We start from the raw sequence: 18,600 nt of genomic DNA on the forward strand, positions 1-18,600 counted from the left end.
AATCTTGTAAATACATGCACACTTAACTATATTAAAAATGTAAATGTTCCCACAACTGGACTTTACATGATGAATATACAGCAACTCCCTTTCTTTCCTAGTCAGCTCTGTGAATATTGGAAAAACGAGGATAGTTTCATTTGATGGGCATTAATAAGGTTTATGTCTGCACAGATTTAGCCCAAAGATTGTCATGATCATCTCAGGTCCCACGTGGCTTACAGGACTGAACTTGAAGAAACATCTTTCAACAGCCGCTGGTGACGGAGCGATTCCAGCTCTGGGACTGCCTCCAGCCAACTGAATTCCCTTCTGTGGCACTAAATTTGCATTCATTAAAACCAGAGTTTTAATGATTTATGAAGATTTATAAAAAAACGGCAGCCCTGAGCTCCTGACACTCCCAAAGCTTCTGACAGAGGTACAACACATCATAAATCCATGCCGGTGTGAAATATTGAATGAAAATCATTGCAGGTATATCTGTAAGTGTTAACATGACCCATAAAAATCAGGGTTTCAGTCGAACTAAAATCATCAGAGCCTCCAAAACCCGAGGAGATAGTAACCCATAGGATAACAATCATATAATTATTATAACGTTAGTAATAATGCTACTAATACGATTAACACTCTCCTTGTCATTGTTTATTACCATCACTGCCCTGATAATTCTCAGCTCTAATGACGAATGGGGGGGCAGAGATGGCCCCGTCCTTTCAGAAACAACCTTTGTGCCCACCACCAAGCCCCAGTCCAGCATAAACCTTCTCCCCTTCAAATGTAAAAGACAAGCCACCAGCACCATGAGCTGCTAGCAGAGCTCCGTAGCCAGTCTGGCTGAGCTTGACAGGCGTGGGAGCAAAAGGAGATGGTCCTGAGATGAGAGACTAGCAGAGGTGAGGAAGATTTAGGGCAGATGCTGTCAAGCAAAGCTGACGCGTGTCCCCGACAGTGCAGGGACAGGTCTGCGCCTCCCCGTCACCTTTCCCCACCTCCCTTGGTGGAGGTGTCTGTGGCTCACATCAGGACAAGGACTACACTCTGGTGAGTACTTTTCAAATTCTTCTGCCATTTATCTTTGCTCTTGCTCCCGTCACATCCTTCCCCTTCACAGGTTTGCAGGGCCAGGAGAGAAAGCGAGCGAGGCACGACCTGAGTTGATGCCAAGCCCTCAGAACCCTCGCGCTCGGGTCCCTGCCACCCTGCCCCTGCTCCTCTTTGTGCTCATTTGGCTCTGCCCAAACCTTGCCCATCCTTTCCACCTCCTGCCTGCCCCAGATTTTGTTGCATCACACACACTTCATGCCTTTCTATAGCTTTGGTAAATTAATTCCAGCTTCTCCTATCCCTCAAACCAGCTACAAAAATCCTTTTGGATGAGCCCAGTCCTGGGAAGACACCAGGTTCTGAAGGAGCCTTCTGCTACTCACTCAGCAAGGTGTGCACTGGCTCACCCTGAGCCCCGCAGGCTTTAAATGGAATTTAAAACAAACTTGTCCCTGGGACAGACTCCTTTTCATTTACAAGTGAATCAGCAGAAGTAGCAAGACTGATTTGCCACACCACTGCCCAGGATTTTTTAAAGATTTTTGTAGGAGACAGATTTCTTCCAGACCCCTGTCCTTCCTTGCCACGCCTTCTCCCTTGGACACGTTATCATAGTTACTATTAGCTCATGTAAATCCACAGGACAAGCTCCATATCTTTACATCTCCCTCACCCAAGAGGTAACATATTTTGAGATGTTGTATGAAAAAAATCAACAAAAATTAAGTAAAATAATTACTCCGCACCTCTGAGGACAAGCTCACCAAAGGCAGGATGGACCAAAGCATATGTGGAGAAGTGAGCAGAGCTGAGGAGCAGGGAGGAATCACCCTGAAGCTGGAGACAGGGTGAATGCAGAGGTTGAGCAAGAAAGGTGGGGGGGTTCCCCAGGTTGGATGCTTTTGACGCACTGCTTCACCTTTGACATCTGTTGTCCCTTCCACCCTGTTTATTTAAAATATAAATGGTTTGAAACAGGACCTTACTCATCAGTGATTGTACAGCACCAGCCAAAACTAACACCAGTGCACAGGAAACGATTCATATATAATAAACCAACATGAGTGTGTGTCCATGGAGCAAAAGCTTCCTGGCTTTCCTGACCACAGCATGTCACAAACAGCAGGCTCTCCCACATTTAATTTTGCTTTAAAAGTTTATTCAAATAGCTCCCAATCTAGCCCAGTTAGTGAAAGCAAAAACCACAAGAAGCTCATCCACCTCCAACTCCATGAGGCTCAGCAAGGATGGGACAAAGAAGCAACACATTTCTGCTCCATCCTGGAGCCACTGCTTCAGAGGATGAGGAGGGTGAGGGGGAGGAAGTGATGCAAACGGCGCATTGCTGCAGCCTGGGATGAGCCTTGGCAAGCTGCAGGCTCTGCTTCTGCCTTGGCTCCTGCCCCGGCTCTCAGTTACCTGCGGGTCCCTGAGCTCCAGCACAGCCGCCTCCACACGGGTACCGCAGGGTTCAGCGTGGCAGCTGGACATCAAGGCCTCTTTGCCCTCCTCACTGCCTTTTGCAGCATTTGCTGGGCTTTTCCATTACCCAGGTTATCCCGTGCACGCTGGATAATGGAGGACTGATTGCACTTTAAAGAGCTAAACATACAGTGCCTGAATTATTTATCTCTCAACGTGCAGAAACAGGCCAAATTCCCAAGTGATGTGAAACAGCTCTTGTAAGAAATGCAAAGGGGGCTGCAAAAGCAGCACTGGGAAGCGTGCAAGAGCTGCATGGTTAGACCCTCACACACACATGCACATGTCACATCTGCCCAGCCTCTCCCTGCCCAGGAGATTTATGTCCTGCAGGGTGCGGAGGGCTCAGGTGCAGGTGCTTGAGCCGGGGACTCATCTGTGCAACCGCACAAGGGCCCCCTCTGTGCCTATAAACCAACCACCATGACAGCAGGTCCCTAAGCAGCGGGGCAAAAAGGCCCAGACAAATGAATTCATGCAAATCACAGGGGTTCGGTGCCTTCGCACAGCTTTTCTGCCCAGCTCCTTCGGCTCCAGAGACGAGTTGCGTGGCCTCTGCAATCATTAACCCGGCCGTGCCCAGCCCGATAGTGCCCGGCGCTATATTGCACCCATAAAGATAACGCTGCGATAGCTGTGTTTCTGCCCCAGATAAAATAATACCCATGGAGCTGCTCTTGTACTTTTTCTTCCTTTTACGCCGGGTCGGCTCGTTGCAACAGCTGGAAGGAAAGATTAAATTCCGGCCGTTGCCGTCTCTGCCACCACAGTCACGGATGCGGCTCCTTCCAGCACCGTTTCCCCTCCATCATCAGGTGGATGGATGGATCCCAAAATTTCCCCCTGAGCAGCCCGGGGGTGCGGGGTGGTTGGGGTACCCCGGGCAGGGTGGGGTTGGGGGGCTGCGAGGCCCCAGGTGCGCAGCGGGATGGGAAATCGGGCGGTTTTCATAAACTGCACCTGCCCCCCCCCCCCCCGCTCCCTCCTTACCCCGCTTCCCCTCGCTGCTCCATCCCTCTCCCCCCGCGCCTCCCGCCTTCCCCCCCACACTTTTGCTTTGGCCTCAGTTTCCCCGCCATTGGCCGGGTCGCCGCCGGTAGCCGTCACCGATTGGAGGAAGCGCCCGTCTGTCAGGACAGGGTGCCCGCCCCCGTGGTGGGGGCCCGGGAGCGCGGGGGTGGCGGCGAGAGGGCAGCGGCGGCAGCGCCCGGCGGCAGGTACCGGGGATGGAGGGTGGAGGGAGGGAGGGAGGGGTGCAGGGAGGGGGCTCCCCAGGCGAGCACCCCCACACAGGGTAGGACCTACCGCACGTGTCTGCGGGAGCGGCGCGGGGGAGCCCCGAGGAGGCGGGGATGGGCGCGGAGCATCCGCCGCTCCCCGCAGCGCGGGTAAAAAAAACCCCAAAATGGGGTTCGGGGTGGTCCCCGGGGGCCGTGGGGGGTCGGGGTTAGGGTTAGCGGTTGGGTGGCAGCCCGGGGTGTGCGGGATTTTGTGGGGGATCGGTGGTTTGATGGCCAAGAGCTCGTGGTCGGCGTCGGGAAAAGCCCGGTTTATGTGAAGGGAGGGGAAAAAAAGTCACCAAAATAGCCCAACTCATTGAGATTTTTCCACTTGCAAGCGCTCTCCGGTGATGCTTCAAACCCGGTGTTACTACCTAGTAAATGAAATTCGTTAGAACTGATTCACCGTGGTTTCTTTTATCAAAACCTTGCCTTTCTACCGGAAATTAAAAAAGATGTAGAGAAAAGGCAGAAAATAAGAAAAGCTAGTAAAGCGCCACGGCAAAATGATCCTTACCCCAATTAAAAAGTATGTTAATGATGAAATGAGCCCTGTTTCAAGAGGGTAGTTACTGAAGTTAGAGAAGTAGCAGGGCAGCACGCCGAGGAGAAATCGAAGCACTTTCAGCACCTGACCTATATTACTTTTACTAACCTATTTGTTCAGATGATACAAATCAAAAGCATTGTTATCATAAAAAACGTGTTTTCCAATTCTGAGACCTCAAAAGGCACAAGTGGGCATTAATCACATCAGTTTGTTCCGTTAACATTTTATTATATAGACTGTTTGGTTTTACCAGCCAACGTGCTACAAACATGAAGTTATCCCAGTCTGGCACCTCTTTTTTTTTTTTTTTTGATTTCTGGGCTCCTACTTTTCTGTAGTGCCACTTGGTTGTAAACACACGCCTTAAAACAGCATTTAAGGTGGATTGAACACTAAAGAGATGCTTTGAGCTGTTGTAAATGTGAGAAAAAAGATGAGATGCAGGGAGAGAGGGTTAGTCAAATAATGAAAAGGGGAAAAAAAAAAATAAATTAGCTATTTATATGCAAAGAGGTCTAGCCTGCAGGCTACCAAAAATGATCTGAAACTAAAGCAGCAACCCTCTGGGCTACGAGGGACAGAGCACAGCCACCTGCCCTGCCCTGTCCCGACTCAGCCAAAACCGTGCTGGTGTGTGACGAGTGTGTCCAGGCGTGCCAGGGTCATCTGAAGCCCTGTGAAATAGCCACTCCGCTGATATTGCCTTAACTTGCCCCTCACGTGGGGCAAACCCACAAAGTGACAGTGGCAAGAACATTAAGCGTGACCCTGGGATGACAAATGAGATGGGAAGCAGCAATTCCTGCAAGGGTTGGATGCTCTTGGCCAGCGGAACCAGGAGCTACCTGAGCAGGTACTTAATAGAACTCTTTACACAGATTAGAGGTTTGCAGGCAAGGGGGAAGATGGGATCAGCCACTAACAAAAGAAATATCCACTGGCTTAGGGAGATCAGCATCCAGCTGCTCAGTGCCTCATGATTTCCGATTGCAAACTCCTTGAGGCAGCTTTAATCTTTTTGTGTGTGTGTGTATTTACATCACGGAGCATGCTGGGGAGGATCCTGCTCTCCCATTTGAGGTTTTATGCCCTGCAGTAGCACAAAAAGTGTATCATGGCTCTACTTACTTTGTTCAGTCCACCCCCAAAAGCATCACTGAGTGCTTGTTCTGCTTTCCTTTATTTTAATTGAGTGACCAAGCCCAGAAACCTGCCTTTGCAGGGCTTGGGTCACAGCTCACAGGTGAAGGTGCTCATATGCCAGATTGCCATGTATTCTGCTTTACCAGTTGGGTTTCTTGTCTTCCTCACCTGATTCCTTCAGCTGCTGCCCCTAAGTTAATTATTCAGAGCTGGGGGTATCTGCACCCTGCCGAATGCCATTAATGCAATGGTGAATGGTGGAAAAGCTTTGCAAGACTCTGCACCCACTCAGCACAGCTGATGTCTTGTTGCTGGTGGGTTAGTGAGAAGAGAATGATAATTAAAAGGGAAAGGCTCCCCCTTTGGATTTTACGATTAATAAACCGAGGTTGCTGTGTTAAAGCAGTGTGTGGGAGTTCCTCACTATGCACAGGCTGTTTTGGGGGCTGCCCTGAAATTCATTGATGTCCTGGTCTTGATTTCAATAGCCACCCTAAGGTGTGTTGTGTTTCCCTAGGACACTTTAAAAATGCCTTATCTTGGCCCAGTGAGGGGTTGATCCTTGTGCCGAGAAGCAGGATTTGGGAGCAGTAATAGCCCAGGCCACACCATGGGCAGATCAGGGGCTTTGCCCACAGGGTTGGTGGCATCGCAGCTCCCCCTGGGCTGTGTTTCGGCAGGTTGCCCGCTGTCCCAGCCCTATCTAGCTGTGGGATCTCTAGACGTAAGAGCTGCTCCTATCCTGGAGCCACTCTCCCTTTTCAAAACTGATCTATTGCTAGACTTCCCTGTGATATAATTAGTGTTGTTCCATCTGGGCCTTGAGTGACCTCCCAGTGTATGAGTGGTGATGCTGAACTGGACGATTTGAGAACAAAAAGCTTCTGCAAACACTTTCTGGGAAAAATGCGCTGAGAGAGGTCAAGGACTTCATCTGGTTTATGAATCCTAGACAAAAACATCCATGCTACTTCAGTAGCTGTGATGAGTGATTGTAGACAAGTACTCAGAGAGGGCCACTAACTTTAATAGATTTTGCATCAGGGCTCTTGTTAGTACAGTGGAGAGCATGAGATGAGGCAGTGAAGTGTTTAATATTAACAGAACAGTGTTATTCTAACCTTAAATATCTCTTCAGGCAAAAGTACCCCTAAATCTGGGGTACTAGTATGTTACTGCTGTCAGAAATAATGTCATTCCACTTCTAAATAGTAAATGAGCTTGAGCAATGGGATATGTTAGTGCTGGGAAATAGTCTGTTTATTCTTGTTCACCTCGTTCAGCAAAGTGCTGAGCCTTTCCAGCAGTTTTTGAAATTCCTGGAGCAGTGAAGAAACTAGTCTCCTTTCTTCACTTGTGCTATTCCACTGACGTACGTATAGTTAGACTAAAACCGAATTTGATGGCTTTTGTTAATGGATCAAGTATATTGCTGTATGGTATCAATACTCTTCAGTCATTCGAATTCTCAGAGCTTAGCTTGGTTGCTTCAAGAAAGAAACTGACATGCTGACAAGCTTAATTATTGTCCGTTTTGAAGGAGTTAGGGAGTCATTTTCATGTTGAGAAAGCAAGGCCAAATACTTTTTTTCCCCCCCCCCCCAAGATACTTTGACTTTGCATTATTCTGGCTGAAAAGGCCGGGTTGGACGGGGCTTTAAGCAACCTGATCTAGTGGGAGGTGTCTCTACCCATGGCAGGGGGGTTGGAACTAGGTGATCTTTAAGGTTTCTTCCAACCCAAACCTATGATTTTATGGAGGAAAAAAAAGCCAAGAAAAAGTAATTTTTGGCATTTTTATAGCTATGGCTTCATATTTGTGAATTCAAGTGCTTTGGGTATGCTATGAAATAGAAGTTTATTTTTCTATATGGCATTAGGAGAGAAAAAAAATACATTTAGAGCCTAGAGTTCTGATAAATGATACCATTCCATGACACAGAAGTAAAAAGTCCTTAAAACATCTGAAGAACCCAGGATCTTTTAGATTTTCTGTTTCCTCATAACCTCCCCTTGGAAAACCGCATCAATCTTATTTTAGCTTCCCGTGCTCCAAATAAATCAGATTTAAAAATTTAATTCGAGTTTTCTTTTGCTTTAAAAGCCTTAAAGAAAACAGAGGTTAAACCTTGTCCCAGCAGCAAGTTGGAGCAGCAGCAAGGCTGCTCTACCTTGCCTTAGCTGGAGGGGCTTGTTAACGCCATCACTCAATGACTGATCTGATCCTGCACCACTTCAGCATAATTGAGGACAGGGCAGATGCCATGGAGCTTTATGTTAGCATAAGAATTCCCCCCCCCCAAAAGGGATTTCCTCGCAGTGCTTTCAAGGCAACTTTACGGTCATCTTTGTATTACTGGAGCAGACTCAGTCTCATGGAGGATTTAGATCCTTTGAGCCAGATGTGAGTCTTGGTTCCAACACAATCAGCCTTTTCTGGAGTCCCCCTATAACCTCAATCAACCTGTGATCCTTTTCGTGTTGCATATTTTCATCTTATTTGTTGGAAAACCTTGAAAAGAGTATTTTAAGATGCTGAAGAAAATTAATTAAAAGGAGTGAAAAGTAGGTATCCAGCCTGTGGTACACTGATTGTCTGTCTCCAATATTCATGTTTTAAAATAATTTAAAATATTGCTTTTTTTTTTTTTTCAAGAGGCAGTAAAAACCCTTCCTTGCCTACCGCCACAACGCAGCCAATTTTTATCCCCTTGAATTACCTCTTACTTTCTCCGAGTGATCCTGGGAATCCCACTTAAATGTCGTGTTTGAACAAACACTCCTCATGGGTAAGTGGCAATGGCAGGGTCGGGCCCATCATTTCTTAGGGAACACTGATCAAAAATCAGCCCTCCGTTCAAGCTGATAACCAAGAACAAGGTATTCCTGCTGTGTCTGTGTCTCGTAGCACCTTGGTGGGGGCTGTAGGATGCGAGCAGGTCCTTACTAAAGAAAATTAAAAAGTTCCTGAGCCAGAAATGGAAACCCCACAATGCTGCTGCGTGGAAGCAGGAATCCCTTGAAGGTGGTTTTTAGATTTCCAAGTAAATCTATCCTCCAACAGCTGCTAACGCGGCGATTCCTCATGTGTGAGAAAAAGGAGGGTGCAAAGTAGAGGCTGACTCCACATTACGCATGGACAGCAAACCCCTCTGAATTCCAGCAGATGTTCTGGGTTGACAATGGGAACGTTATAAGCCTGTTTATTCTTTTATCTCAGGAAGAAACACCATTTGGCAGCAATTTGCTCCCTGGCAGTAAGAAAGAATTACTGACTTGATTGCCAGCCTGCAAGAGGGGCAGCTTGTAAACCGCCTGGTGCTTGCGGAGAGCGTGCGCTCGCCTCTGTACACACCTTTCTCTGTACATTGGGATGTATCTTGACTTATGTGTGTCTGGGATTGCTGTTTCCTATCGAGAGAGGCCTGTTAATGGAGAATGGTATTGCTCAGCTTTTTTTCCACCAGCATCTCTCCGAGGAATCGGTGGAGTCTCGCCTCTTTCGATCAGCAGTGGGTTTTATTTATTTAGATGCAGCCAGACGGCCAAGGACAGCACAGCCAAGGTATCTCTGCTCGTTTGCGACCTGTTGTTGTGCTTTGTGGCTATCCTTCAGATTTCCAGTGCTTTCTACATTAGACATTTGCTGGAGCCACTGTAAGAGCTTGCAGCACAAGGACTTGCCATTGAAATGGATCTGAGGTTTCTCAGGAAGGTGTCAGTTCAGGTTGGCTTCTTCCACACGCCCTTGGTGCCAGCGGTCAGCAGCTCTGCGTGCTGCCAGCGTGCTGGTCTCGTGCTCTGTCCCATTCCCCTTTGGGGCTGGGTTCCTGCCCTTCATCTTGTGGTTGTAGCTGTAGTTTGCGGTTATGGTCCTCGTTTGGGACTTTGAGCCGGAGAATGAAGAGAAGTCATTTGAAAGTGGTCATCACTTCCTCTCAATTACACAATAGGGATGTGCCCTCTTTAAAGAAATCCTAAAATAGACCACAGTGTGTCATGATCTAGGGTGTTGCATGATCAAATGCAAATTAACTGCAAGCTGACGTGTTTATTCTAAGTGGATGAAAGATGATGCTTTCATTTAGCTCCTCTTTGGAGGGCGGGTGGGGAGTACTTGGTGTCAGGAAACTGCAAACACCAAGTCAGAAGTCCTACAGCTACCTGAGCCTGTGCACTGAACTTGTCCAAACGCCCTTGTGCCCCGTCAGGTTTGTGCTGAAAGGGTTAATTTTGCACCATCTGGCTTTGTGCTAGATCAAATATTGTTTGTGTTGAGGTAGCCAACATGAGGCCAGAATAAGCTCGGGGTAATATGCTTGGCTAATCCAACAGAAATATGATTATGTGCCTGTTCCTGCTCCAGATCATATCTGCAGTAATGAGTGATTTAGTAACACAAAACAGTGATTGTGGAGACATGGCTTGAGGCATGTAGATAACCTGGATGTGATGATCTCCTTGCAGTGGGCAACAGAGAGACAATAGGGATGTCTAAACTCAAATTATATACTTTAAAGAAGTAATTAAGAGAGAGAAATCCCAGTCTTAATGCAGAATGACTTCCTAGGGAGTTACCTGAGAAATCAGGGGTATTTAACTTTGCATTTTGCATGCTGTAGTGACTTCCTAGGTGCTAATCTGAGGTTAACCAAAAATGAACAGCTGGAGTTCTACTGTATTTTGCAAAAAGGCCCATTTCGAGCAGTGAGTTCATTTAAGTTCTGTCTGGGAGGCTGTGCTGTTCCCGTGCTTGGCAGGAATCTCAAGACTAATACCTAAGAGGATTAGAGAGCATCGCTGAATGTTAAACAAGATCCAGGCTAAGCGGTGTGCACCAGTGAGTTTGTGCTCCAGGGGCTGTTTGGGGAAGCTATTACTTGCTGATCTGGAAAAAAAGTGAGCTTGTGTGGGAAATACTCTTCCTTCAGCTGAATCCTTCCTGTAGTTTCTGTCTCTCTCCTTGATGTAGTGTTTCCACCCTCTGCCCATCTCATGGCCTCATGTGCTCTTGTGCTCACTGGGGATGGTGACTGTTGCAGGGGATGCTGGTGATCAGCAAGTTCCTTTCTGTGAAGCATTTTTCTCTTCTAACGTCCTCCGTCCAGCTCTGTGTCGTCTGGTTTGAGAGAGGAATGGGTGGACATCCAGCCCACCAACATAGGGTTCAGCTGGAGAACTTGTCATAGAAAGTTCAAGCTAAAGACCTCGTGGTACATGATTTTTCCTAGAAAGTCCCCTTACTGTGGAGAAGAGGGATTGGAAGACAATCTTGTCTCAGGAGAAGGTGAAGTACTAGGTAATAGGGGTGTTGACCTCCAACCCTCTTTGTTCGCAGCAGGTAAAAGAGCCAGCATGGAGGCTGTGCCTTTACAGCACTGTGTAATGCCTCAGAATTTCACACAGATTTCTTCTCGTGCTGCAGCAGAAATCAGGGGTTTAAGATTTGTATTTCGGCTTCAAATTTTGACCTATTTTTTTCCATTTGAAAGGAAAAAGGCATTAAGACCTCATGAAGGAATGGCTCTTCAACAGCGAGGGCGTGTGTGAAACCCACTTCTAACAGCTCCTCACTCGCTCTCTGCACTAGCACAGGCGTGGCAGGTGTTCTAAGAGAAAAAACAGTTGTGGAATTGTGCAAATTTCTCTAGGTTTTTCGAATGGTTGACAGCAGAAAGGAGGGTAGTGGTCCAGGTTAGGGTATAAATAGTTCTGGCTCCAAGCACGATTGTGTTTCTGCTCCTACTCTTAATGATCAAGCCAAAAATAGATTCCTGATACCCTGGAAGAGGAGTGCAGCTTGGTATAATACATGAATTGGTCATTCATTGAGGGGGAAAAAAAAAAAAAAAAAGCCAGATGAAGGAGATATCTCAATGAAAAGGCTGTTATCCAGCTGCAATGTAAAAGAAAAAAGCCTGTGGAAAGGCTCTGCTACTCCAGCACTGACTGTTTCCTTCTGTTTATGAGGCTGCAGTAATTCTGTATAATGCTAACACACCATCTACAACAGAAGTGCCTCCTATTATTTGTGCCAAATCTGTCTTCTTGTGATACGGCTTTCACAAAGTTTCGTGGTATCATTTCCTCTGGTTTTCCCTTTTTGTTTTCCCCCTCACACTGATCGAACCAGGATGATGAAAAAGAGGAAGTTCCTGTAAGCCGTGGTAGATGTCAGCGTTATTGCATTATATTTATCCTGTACTCAGCATCCTTGCATAACACAGGATGTTGCATTTTTTTGGGGTTTTATTGGTTCTCTCTTTAGAAGCAGCAAAGAATCATGTCTCATATTCTTCGTTTGGGTTTTGCTCGTTTTGTTTCATTTCTTATATCATAAAGGATTTGCCTGAATTTGCATCTTCTGCATGGAAACAAAGAAGGGAGGGCTATAGGAAATAACTGGTAACCATTGGGAAAAGCTGACTAACGGCTCATGCAGAAACATTATCCTGAATGTTGAACATCCTTAAATGGGTTGTAAGAACCCAAGTGATGGGAAATAACGCCATGCTGTGGGCAGGGCTGGATATTGGGAGAATGTTGGGGGTGTAGCTGTGTAGGAAGAGCCACTGAGACACTGTGCTCCGTGGACCGTATCGGCGGCTGGAGAGCACAGTACTGTGCCAGCATGAAAACCACCTCACCGTCGATGAAACTTAGGGGTAGGAAAAAGGTATTAAAGCAAGAGTGACATTAGGGAGCAGGAGTTAGGTATTATAGCATAAAACAACCTTTTGTCTGGCTAATCTTTGCTATGGCAGAATGTAGTGGCCTGGTTAAATCTGCTTTGTGCATTGGCACTGTAAGTTTTTAAAGATGGTCTAAGGCAGCTGCAGCCAATTGTGTTTGCACAGATAAGCTGGAACAAATAAGTAAGCTCAGAAAATCTGGCTAGATTTATCTTCAAAGCATTTTCAAGCAGCTAATTGAAAATTACCCAAGTCACCTTCCTGATTTCTTGCATATTATTGCATTAATTTGCCAGCGAATGGAAAGTGCTTGGAAAACATATAAAGGATTTGTGAGTGCTAAGCTTTACTATTTGGAATTTATTTAATTATGTCCTTGCTCATGTGATAATTTAAAGCCAGTTTCTACTGTTCTTTTCCATGCTTCAGGCTCTGCTGGGACTGATCATGTAAAAACATGTCTCTGACATGAAGGGTGGGCCAGGGTATTCCTATCACCCTCTGCTTCTAGATGCCTCCTGCCCTGCCCTTCAGCTGTCCCTGCAGCACTGATGGTGAGCACAGCATTGGGTATATGGTCAGCTGGCTGCTCTGTAGGTGTGTTTCTCATTCCTGAAACGTTTCCGTGTGTGCAGGACGATGCTGTTCCTGGAGGAATTGGTTATGAAAGGCTCCGGTCTGGTCCTGATGCTGCTCCCAGCAATAGCAGCATCCTCTGTATTGCTGAACCAAAGGGATGCTTTTTAAAAGCGTGCTAAAAAATGCAAGGTTCACACTTGATGTGAGCTGGGTAAAGTTCCGTAGCTGGCACGAAAACAATTCAGTGTTACATGTGAACAACCCAATCACCCTGTGCTTTCTTTATCTCCCTTTAACTGAACCAGCACCCTGAGGACAAGCCCAGTTCACAGGACTGGGACGTGGATTTATCTCACTTCTGGGAGGCTTCCCCGTTCCTAAACCAGCGAGTGGATTATGTTTGATCCATATGGTGTTTATCAGCCATGACAGAAGTAATGCTGATAATCCTCTGAAGCCAAACTACCCGAGAAAAATTCAGTATGTGTTACCAAGAGAAATTAAATATACAAACCCCTGTGAATTTGTCCCTTTCTGCAGAAACATGAGCTCGGTACTTGGATGTGGACTTTCCCAAATTCAGAGTATCTGTTTAGTAAGGTCAGGTTTACTCCCGTGTCCGGGAGAATAACTGAGACCACCCAGGACAGCCACCAAGCATCACCTGGGGCTGTGTCTCCCTGGTTTACAGTACATTTTTGGGTCATTTTTAATCCCCTGTTCCTTAGCAAATATCTCCATGTATGCCATAGAATTGAAAAAATTATTAAGCCTGCTCATAAACCTTAAACTGTGCTCAGCTATGGAAAGCAGAAGTTATGAATAGATGTTATTTGCCACAATAATACCCTATAAAAGTCAAAAACCATAGAGTGAAAGGGAAGATTAACTATTATTGGGCATGCTTCAGCAAATGGGATTATTTTGCATGTCAGTTATGAGTTAATTTGTAACATTAATCTAATCGCGGTCCTCGGCAGAGACACAAAATGTTTTTAATTGGTCCTGTGACTTTTTAACTGATCACCTGATGAAAAGCTTGTAAGTTTTACTGTTGATTTAATGCTAAATATAAGGGGAGGGAGTCTTTACAGATTTCGTCACGAAATACAAATCATATGCTTTCATCGCCTTGCTACTTTTGTTGTGTTGACTTGGTAATGTTGGCAGTCTGGAACCAGCTGTACAGCTGAAAAAAAAATTGAGTTAAAATCTTGCAGCAAAAATGAGTAAATCTATAGCTGTGAGATAATAGCATTGGGACTGATTCAATGTAAGCAAGAAATCACCAGCTGAGTCATTAAAAAGAGAGATGAATGGGAAGCAATAAATGGATGGCTTAGATGAATAAGAATGATTAGGAAGTGCATGAAGTTGTTGGGGTTTTTTTTCCCTAAAGATTATATTTTGTCCTCTAAAGTGGCATATGGCTCCTATGAAAGCTAATATTCCCAGTGAATGTGTCACTGCCAGTTTATAAATACTTCAAGAGATAAAGAGCAGCTCGGTGGGCAGCAGTGAGCAGGAACAGGCTTCCTGCCTGCAGCACCTGGGTACAAGTCGTTAGCCCAGGTCCGTCGGGACAGGGCCAGGACGTGGGCTTTGGGGGCAGAGAAGGCTTCTGTGTCTAGGGAAACATCTGCTGCTTGGAGAAAAGACTGGTCGCTTTCTTGGAAATGTTTCACCTGCTGTTGACGTGAGTAGGACTAAGGGTAACCAGGGTTGAAGGGGAGGATGATGTGGTCACCTGGGTCTGGTGGCCCAGACTCCTGCTCCTTCGGGAAAGAAAAACATTAATCAAAAGCTGTAATATCTTTCCTGACTCATGAAATATCAAAATATCAATATATATTCATGAAGTATCAAAGGAGATATCCCAGTAAAGAGACGGTAGGAGTGTTTCCTCCAGGGTGAAGGTGTGCCAGTTTGGGAGGTCTTGGCTCCTGGTCACATCAGCTAACAGAGATGGGCTTTTTCTATCTACTGAAATCAATGATAGCAAAATCCATCCCCAGCCAAGCAACCTTCTTTACAAGTGCAGTGAAATGTAACATCAGACTTACATTTGATATGGGAAGCATGCAGCTGAAGTCAGCCGGCTGCTGTGCAGGAGGCATGTTTGATTTACAGCAGGGTAACGTGAACAGTTCCGCCCCTTAGAGCCTCATCCAGTACCTCATAATCACTTCTGACTTTAATAAAATTAGAGTGCTAAAGCACTCTTATTTATTGTTTCCAATATTACATCCAAAGATGAGAAAACAGATTTAGAGCTGTAAGAGTCATAAGAACATTGGAGGGATGAAAAAGTGGAAAAAATAGAGCCTTGCATCCAAGGCATTATCTTTCTGTGCCAGCACGTTACAACAGTCTGTCTCTGCAGCAAAATTTCAATGCCTGCAGTTAGTTTTGGCATTTACGTGTTAGACATCAAAGTTATCCTGCACTGCGCTCAGCCAGCTAAAGTAGAAGTTACCCGGAGAAGTCTAGTGTGGACGTGAAAACCGGTGCCCTTCTGGCTGCCAAGCTCTCCCTGCCCTGCACTATCATCAAATTCCTGCTAAAATCTGATCTTGAAATATTCTGTGCACTCTGCTCCCCAGACAAGGTAGTTAAGGTGAAATTATTTGCCCACAAAAGGTAGAGCTCATTCATTTAATTTACCTTAAGGACCAGACCTGTTGTAGCACTGCTGACCTGGATATTTAAAATTTGTTTTGCCTGTGTGGCCTATGCTCTGCCCTTCTGGGGTGGGAGCAGGACCTTGGTGCTGCCCTAAGCATCACGTTCTGCCAAGTCCTCCTGCCCCAGTGCCTGCAAGAGCTGCTGGTACAGGGAAGCACATTGGTGCTCGTGCACACCATTGACGAGTATTAATTTCTTCACCAAAGGCTGCAAGATTCCCAGGTTACAGCAATCTGAACATGGTTCGTTTCACTGGGGAAACAAATTTTTTCTCCCCATTTCTTGCTGATGGGGCTGATTGCCACCTCAAGAGGAACATTATAGGAACCTCTCAAACAGATATCGGCCAAAAATATTGGGAAATATAGGCTGCTTTGAAGATACTCTGTAATAAAGCAGTTCTCGCCTAGCAGTTATTCCATATTTAAGCCCAGTATTCAAGGGAGAACCTTATAGTTTTCATCACTCATAGTTCAGCCAAGGCATTTCAGAAAAAATGCTGTTGGTTGCTGGCATGATCAGGTGCTGCGATGCACAGGAACGGGTTGAAAGAAGGCAGTCTGCATCAGTAATCAGGTTAGAGTCAGCTGCCTCTGCCCTCCAGCTCGCTCTGAAATGGCATGTAGTCTAATTAGTTATAGAAAGGATTTTACTGAATGGTTGTAAACAGATCTGAGGGCTTGAAATAAAATCAGTCTGACTGTGGAAACTTTTCGGGATAATTATAAACTGTTATTGGCAGAGTGTGAAAGAGAGACCAAAGGACTTTTAACAGTGGGAAACTTGTAGCTGTGTGCACGGTTCTCTGCCAGGGGAAGAGGGGAAAGTGGTTGTGAGGGTCCGGTGTCTAATCAGGGTTTTTTTCAGAGGAGGGATAAGGGGCTTCCACTGATAGGCAGACTGCCTTTAGAGGTGGCTTTTTGAATGTTCTTGAATGTTTTGTTCTTTTCTGTAATGTTAATGGTGTCCTGATAACTGAGGTACCAACACACACCATGGTGGGGGGCGCCCAACTGAACTGCACAGTGAAATGCTAATACTTACTTACAAAAAAAAAAACAAAACCACCAAACACTATTTGAGGTCTCTGAGCATGGCTTTATATAAAGGCATGCATAAAACTTCTCTCTTTGCAGATCAGGTCTTGGCTCAGACCTTCGCCATCTCCTTACTGATGTAAATGCTGAAAATTGCATCTCCTGGGTAGGCTGGTCCCCGCTGCCCCGTGAAGCCACCCCGGCCACCAGCCCCACCTCGACCTGCTGCTTGACTCTCCATTCCTGTTCATGGCAATGCCCCAGAATTCGACTGGAGAAAATGGCTTTTGTTTCGCTCAGACCCTTGACTTCTCCCGCCCATCTCCTCCTCCCAGTGAGCCCGTCCTGAGCGGGCAGGAGGCCTGTGGCACCCCGCTAAGCAATGGTACGGTGTCATCTGGTGTGCCCAGCCCCTCCGACTCATGCGCTGAGCCCCTCTGCTCCACCACCCCGGGAGAGGAGGAGACCCAGTTCAGCAAAGGGATTAAATACGTGTCCGCCGAAGGGGAGGACCTGGCCTGTGGCTGGGGGCGGTTCACCCCGGGGTGCTTACAGCCCTTTAACACATCCAAGGGCGTCTTGTTCTTCCTCTGTGTCGCCTCCTTCCTGCAAGGCATGACGGTGAATGGCTTCATCAACACGGTCATCACCTCCATCGAGCGACGTTTTGACCTCCGCAGCTACCAGAGCGGGCTGATCGCCAGCTCCTACGACATCGCGGCGTGTGTCTGCTTGACGGCCGTCAGCTATTTTGGGGGGAACGGCCACAAACCGCGATGGCTGGGTTGGGGCGTGCTGGTCATGGGCTTGGGCTCCCTGCTCTTTGCCTTGCCCCACTTCACCACGGGACAGTACGAGGCGCGTTCAGCAGCAGAGGTGGGTGTCTGCGGAGGGAACCAGAGCCTGCCCTGCACCCAGGCTGCCTCCAGCCTCTCCGGCTACAGATTCATCTTCATGCTGGGGCAGTTCCTGCACGGGATGGGAGCCACGCCGCTCTACACGCTCGGTGTTACCTACTTAGATGAAAACGTCAAGACTAACTACTCTCCCGTGTACATCGGTGAGTCGAGCCAGAGGGGCAGCTGGAACCTGTGAGCTGGGCAGTGGGAGGGAGAGCCTGTCCATCTGCCTTGGCACCAAACAGGCCACACTGAGGAGTTTCATGAGAAGTGCTCCCAGTCTTCTGATCCTGCTAATGGGTGAGGTGGCAGCTGTTGGGGAGGTTTTGATTCTTTATAGGCAGGAAAATAGAAGTGCAGCTGGGTATGTTCACTCCTGCAGCGCACGCCCAGCAGATCAGGAGGTGCCTCCTGCTCCCAGCACGGGGCCAGCTGGTGAGAGCCCTCCAGCATGCGCATGGCATTAGCATCTCAGGCAAACAACCATGAGGCCATACCCTGTCCGCGCAAGGGTACGTCATCCCTTTAGTGCTGTAGCACAGCCGGGATGGTCGCTGGGCTGCTCAGATACTGCTGTTGCAAAGCACAGCCAAGAGAAGAGGCTCAGCTCACTCCTCTCTTCTGTGTAGCTGATCACTTAGCAATTGCCAGATACTTACGGTCCTATTTGGTGAGATTGCTAAAAGGGGTGACCTCTGAGCAGTTTCCAAATTTACAGTCTGCCCATACTGTTGTATCAGAAGGCTGTGCATGGAGAAAAGGAGATCATCAGTAAGTTGATGGTCTTTCCAGGGTAGCAAAATAAGTGCCAATGGTGCCATCTTTAGTACATACATCACATATATTCGGTGGGGAAACAATGCCACTGCTCATCACACCAGCAGTCAGGATGTGACAGCAGGGTCAGCTACATCCCTACTAAATACAGTTTTCCACTGAACAAATTTTGCCTGCCCCATACTATAAAAATTACCAGGTTGGATGCAAAAGTTTCCATGGGACACGAGTGAGATGAAAACTTGTTAAAACTGTTAAATTAAAACTGGCTTTGTTTCACAGTGGCTTAGGGAGAGGGGTGCAAGGTGGCAGGAGGCTGAGCATCCCAGCTCCAGGAGGGAGTTGGGCCAGTGCCGTGGGGCAGGGGATGCTTGACACCAGCAGTGCTCCTCAGCATCCCTGGCTGAAATGCTGCTCTTTCTCTAA

At 47.0% G+C, this 18,600-nt stretch overlaps 1 protein-coding gene across 1 annotated transcript in view; it reads left to right on the plus strand.

The window, feature by feature from the left end:
- Positions 1 to 706: 706 nt before the first annotated feature.
- Positions 707 to 18,600, plus strand: part of SLCO4A1 (solute carrier organic anion transporter family member 4A1) — a 31,199-nt gene continuing 13,305 nt past the window's right edge. The window contains exons 1-2 of the mRNA XM_074920294.1: positions 707 to 1,047; positions 16,598 to 17,558. Of these exons, the coding sequence (XP_074776395.1) occupies positions 16,748 to 17,558 (811 nt within the window). The 5' untranslated portion in view covers positions 707 to 1,047; positions 16,598 to 16,747. The remainder of the gene's footprint in view (positions 1,048 to 16,597; positions 17,559 to 18,600) is intronic.

This window comes from Athene noctua, chromosome 16 (genome assembly GCF_965140245.1).
Source record: "Athene noctua chromosome 16, bAthNoc1.hap1.1, whole genome shotgun sequence".
Lineage (NCBI taxonomy): Eukaryota > Metazoa > Chordata > Aves > Strigiformes > Strigidae > Athene > Athene noctua.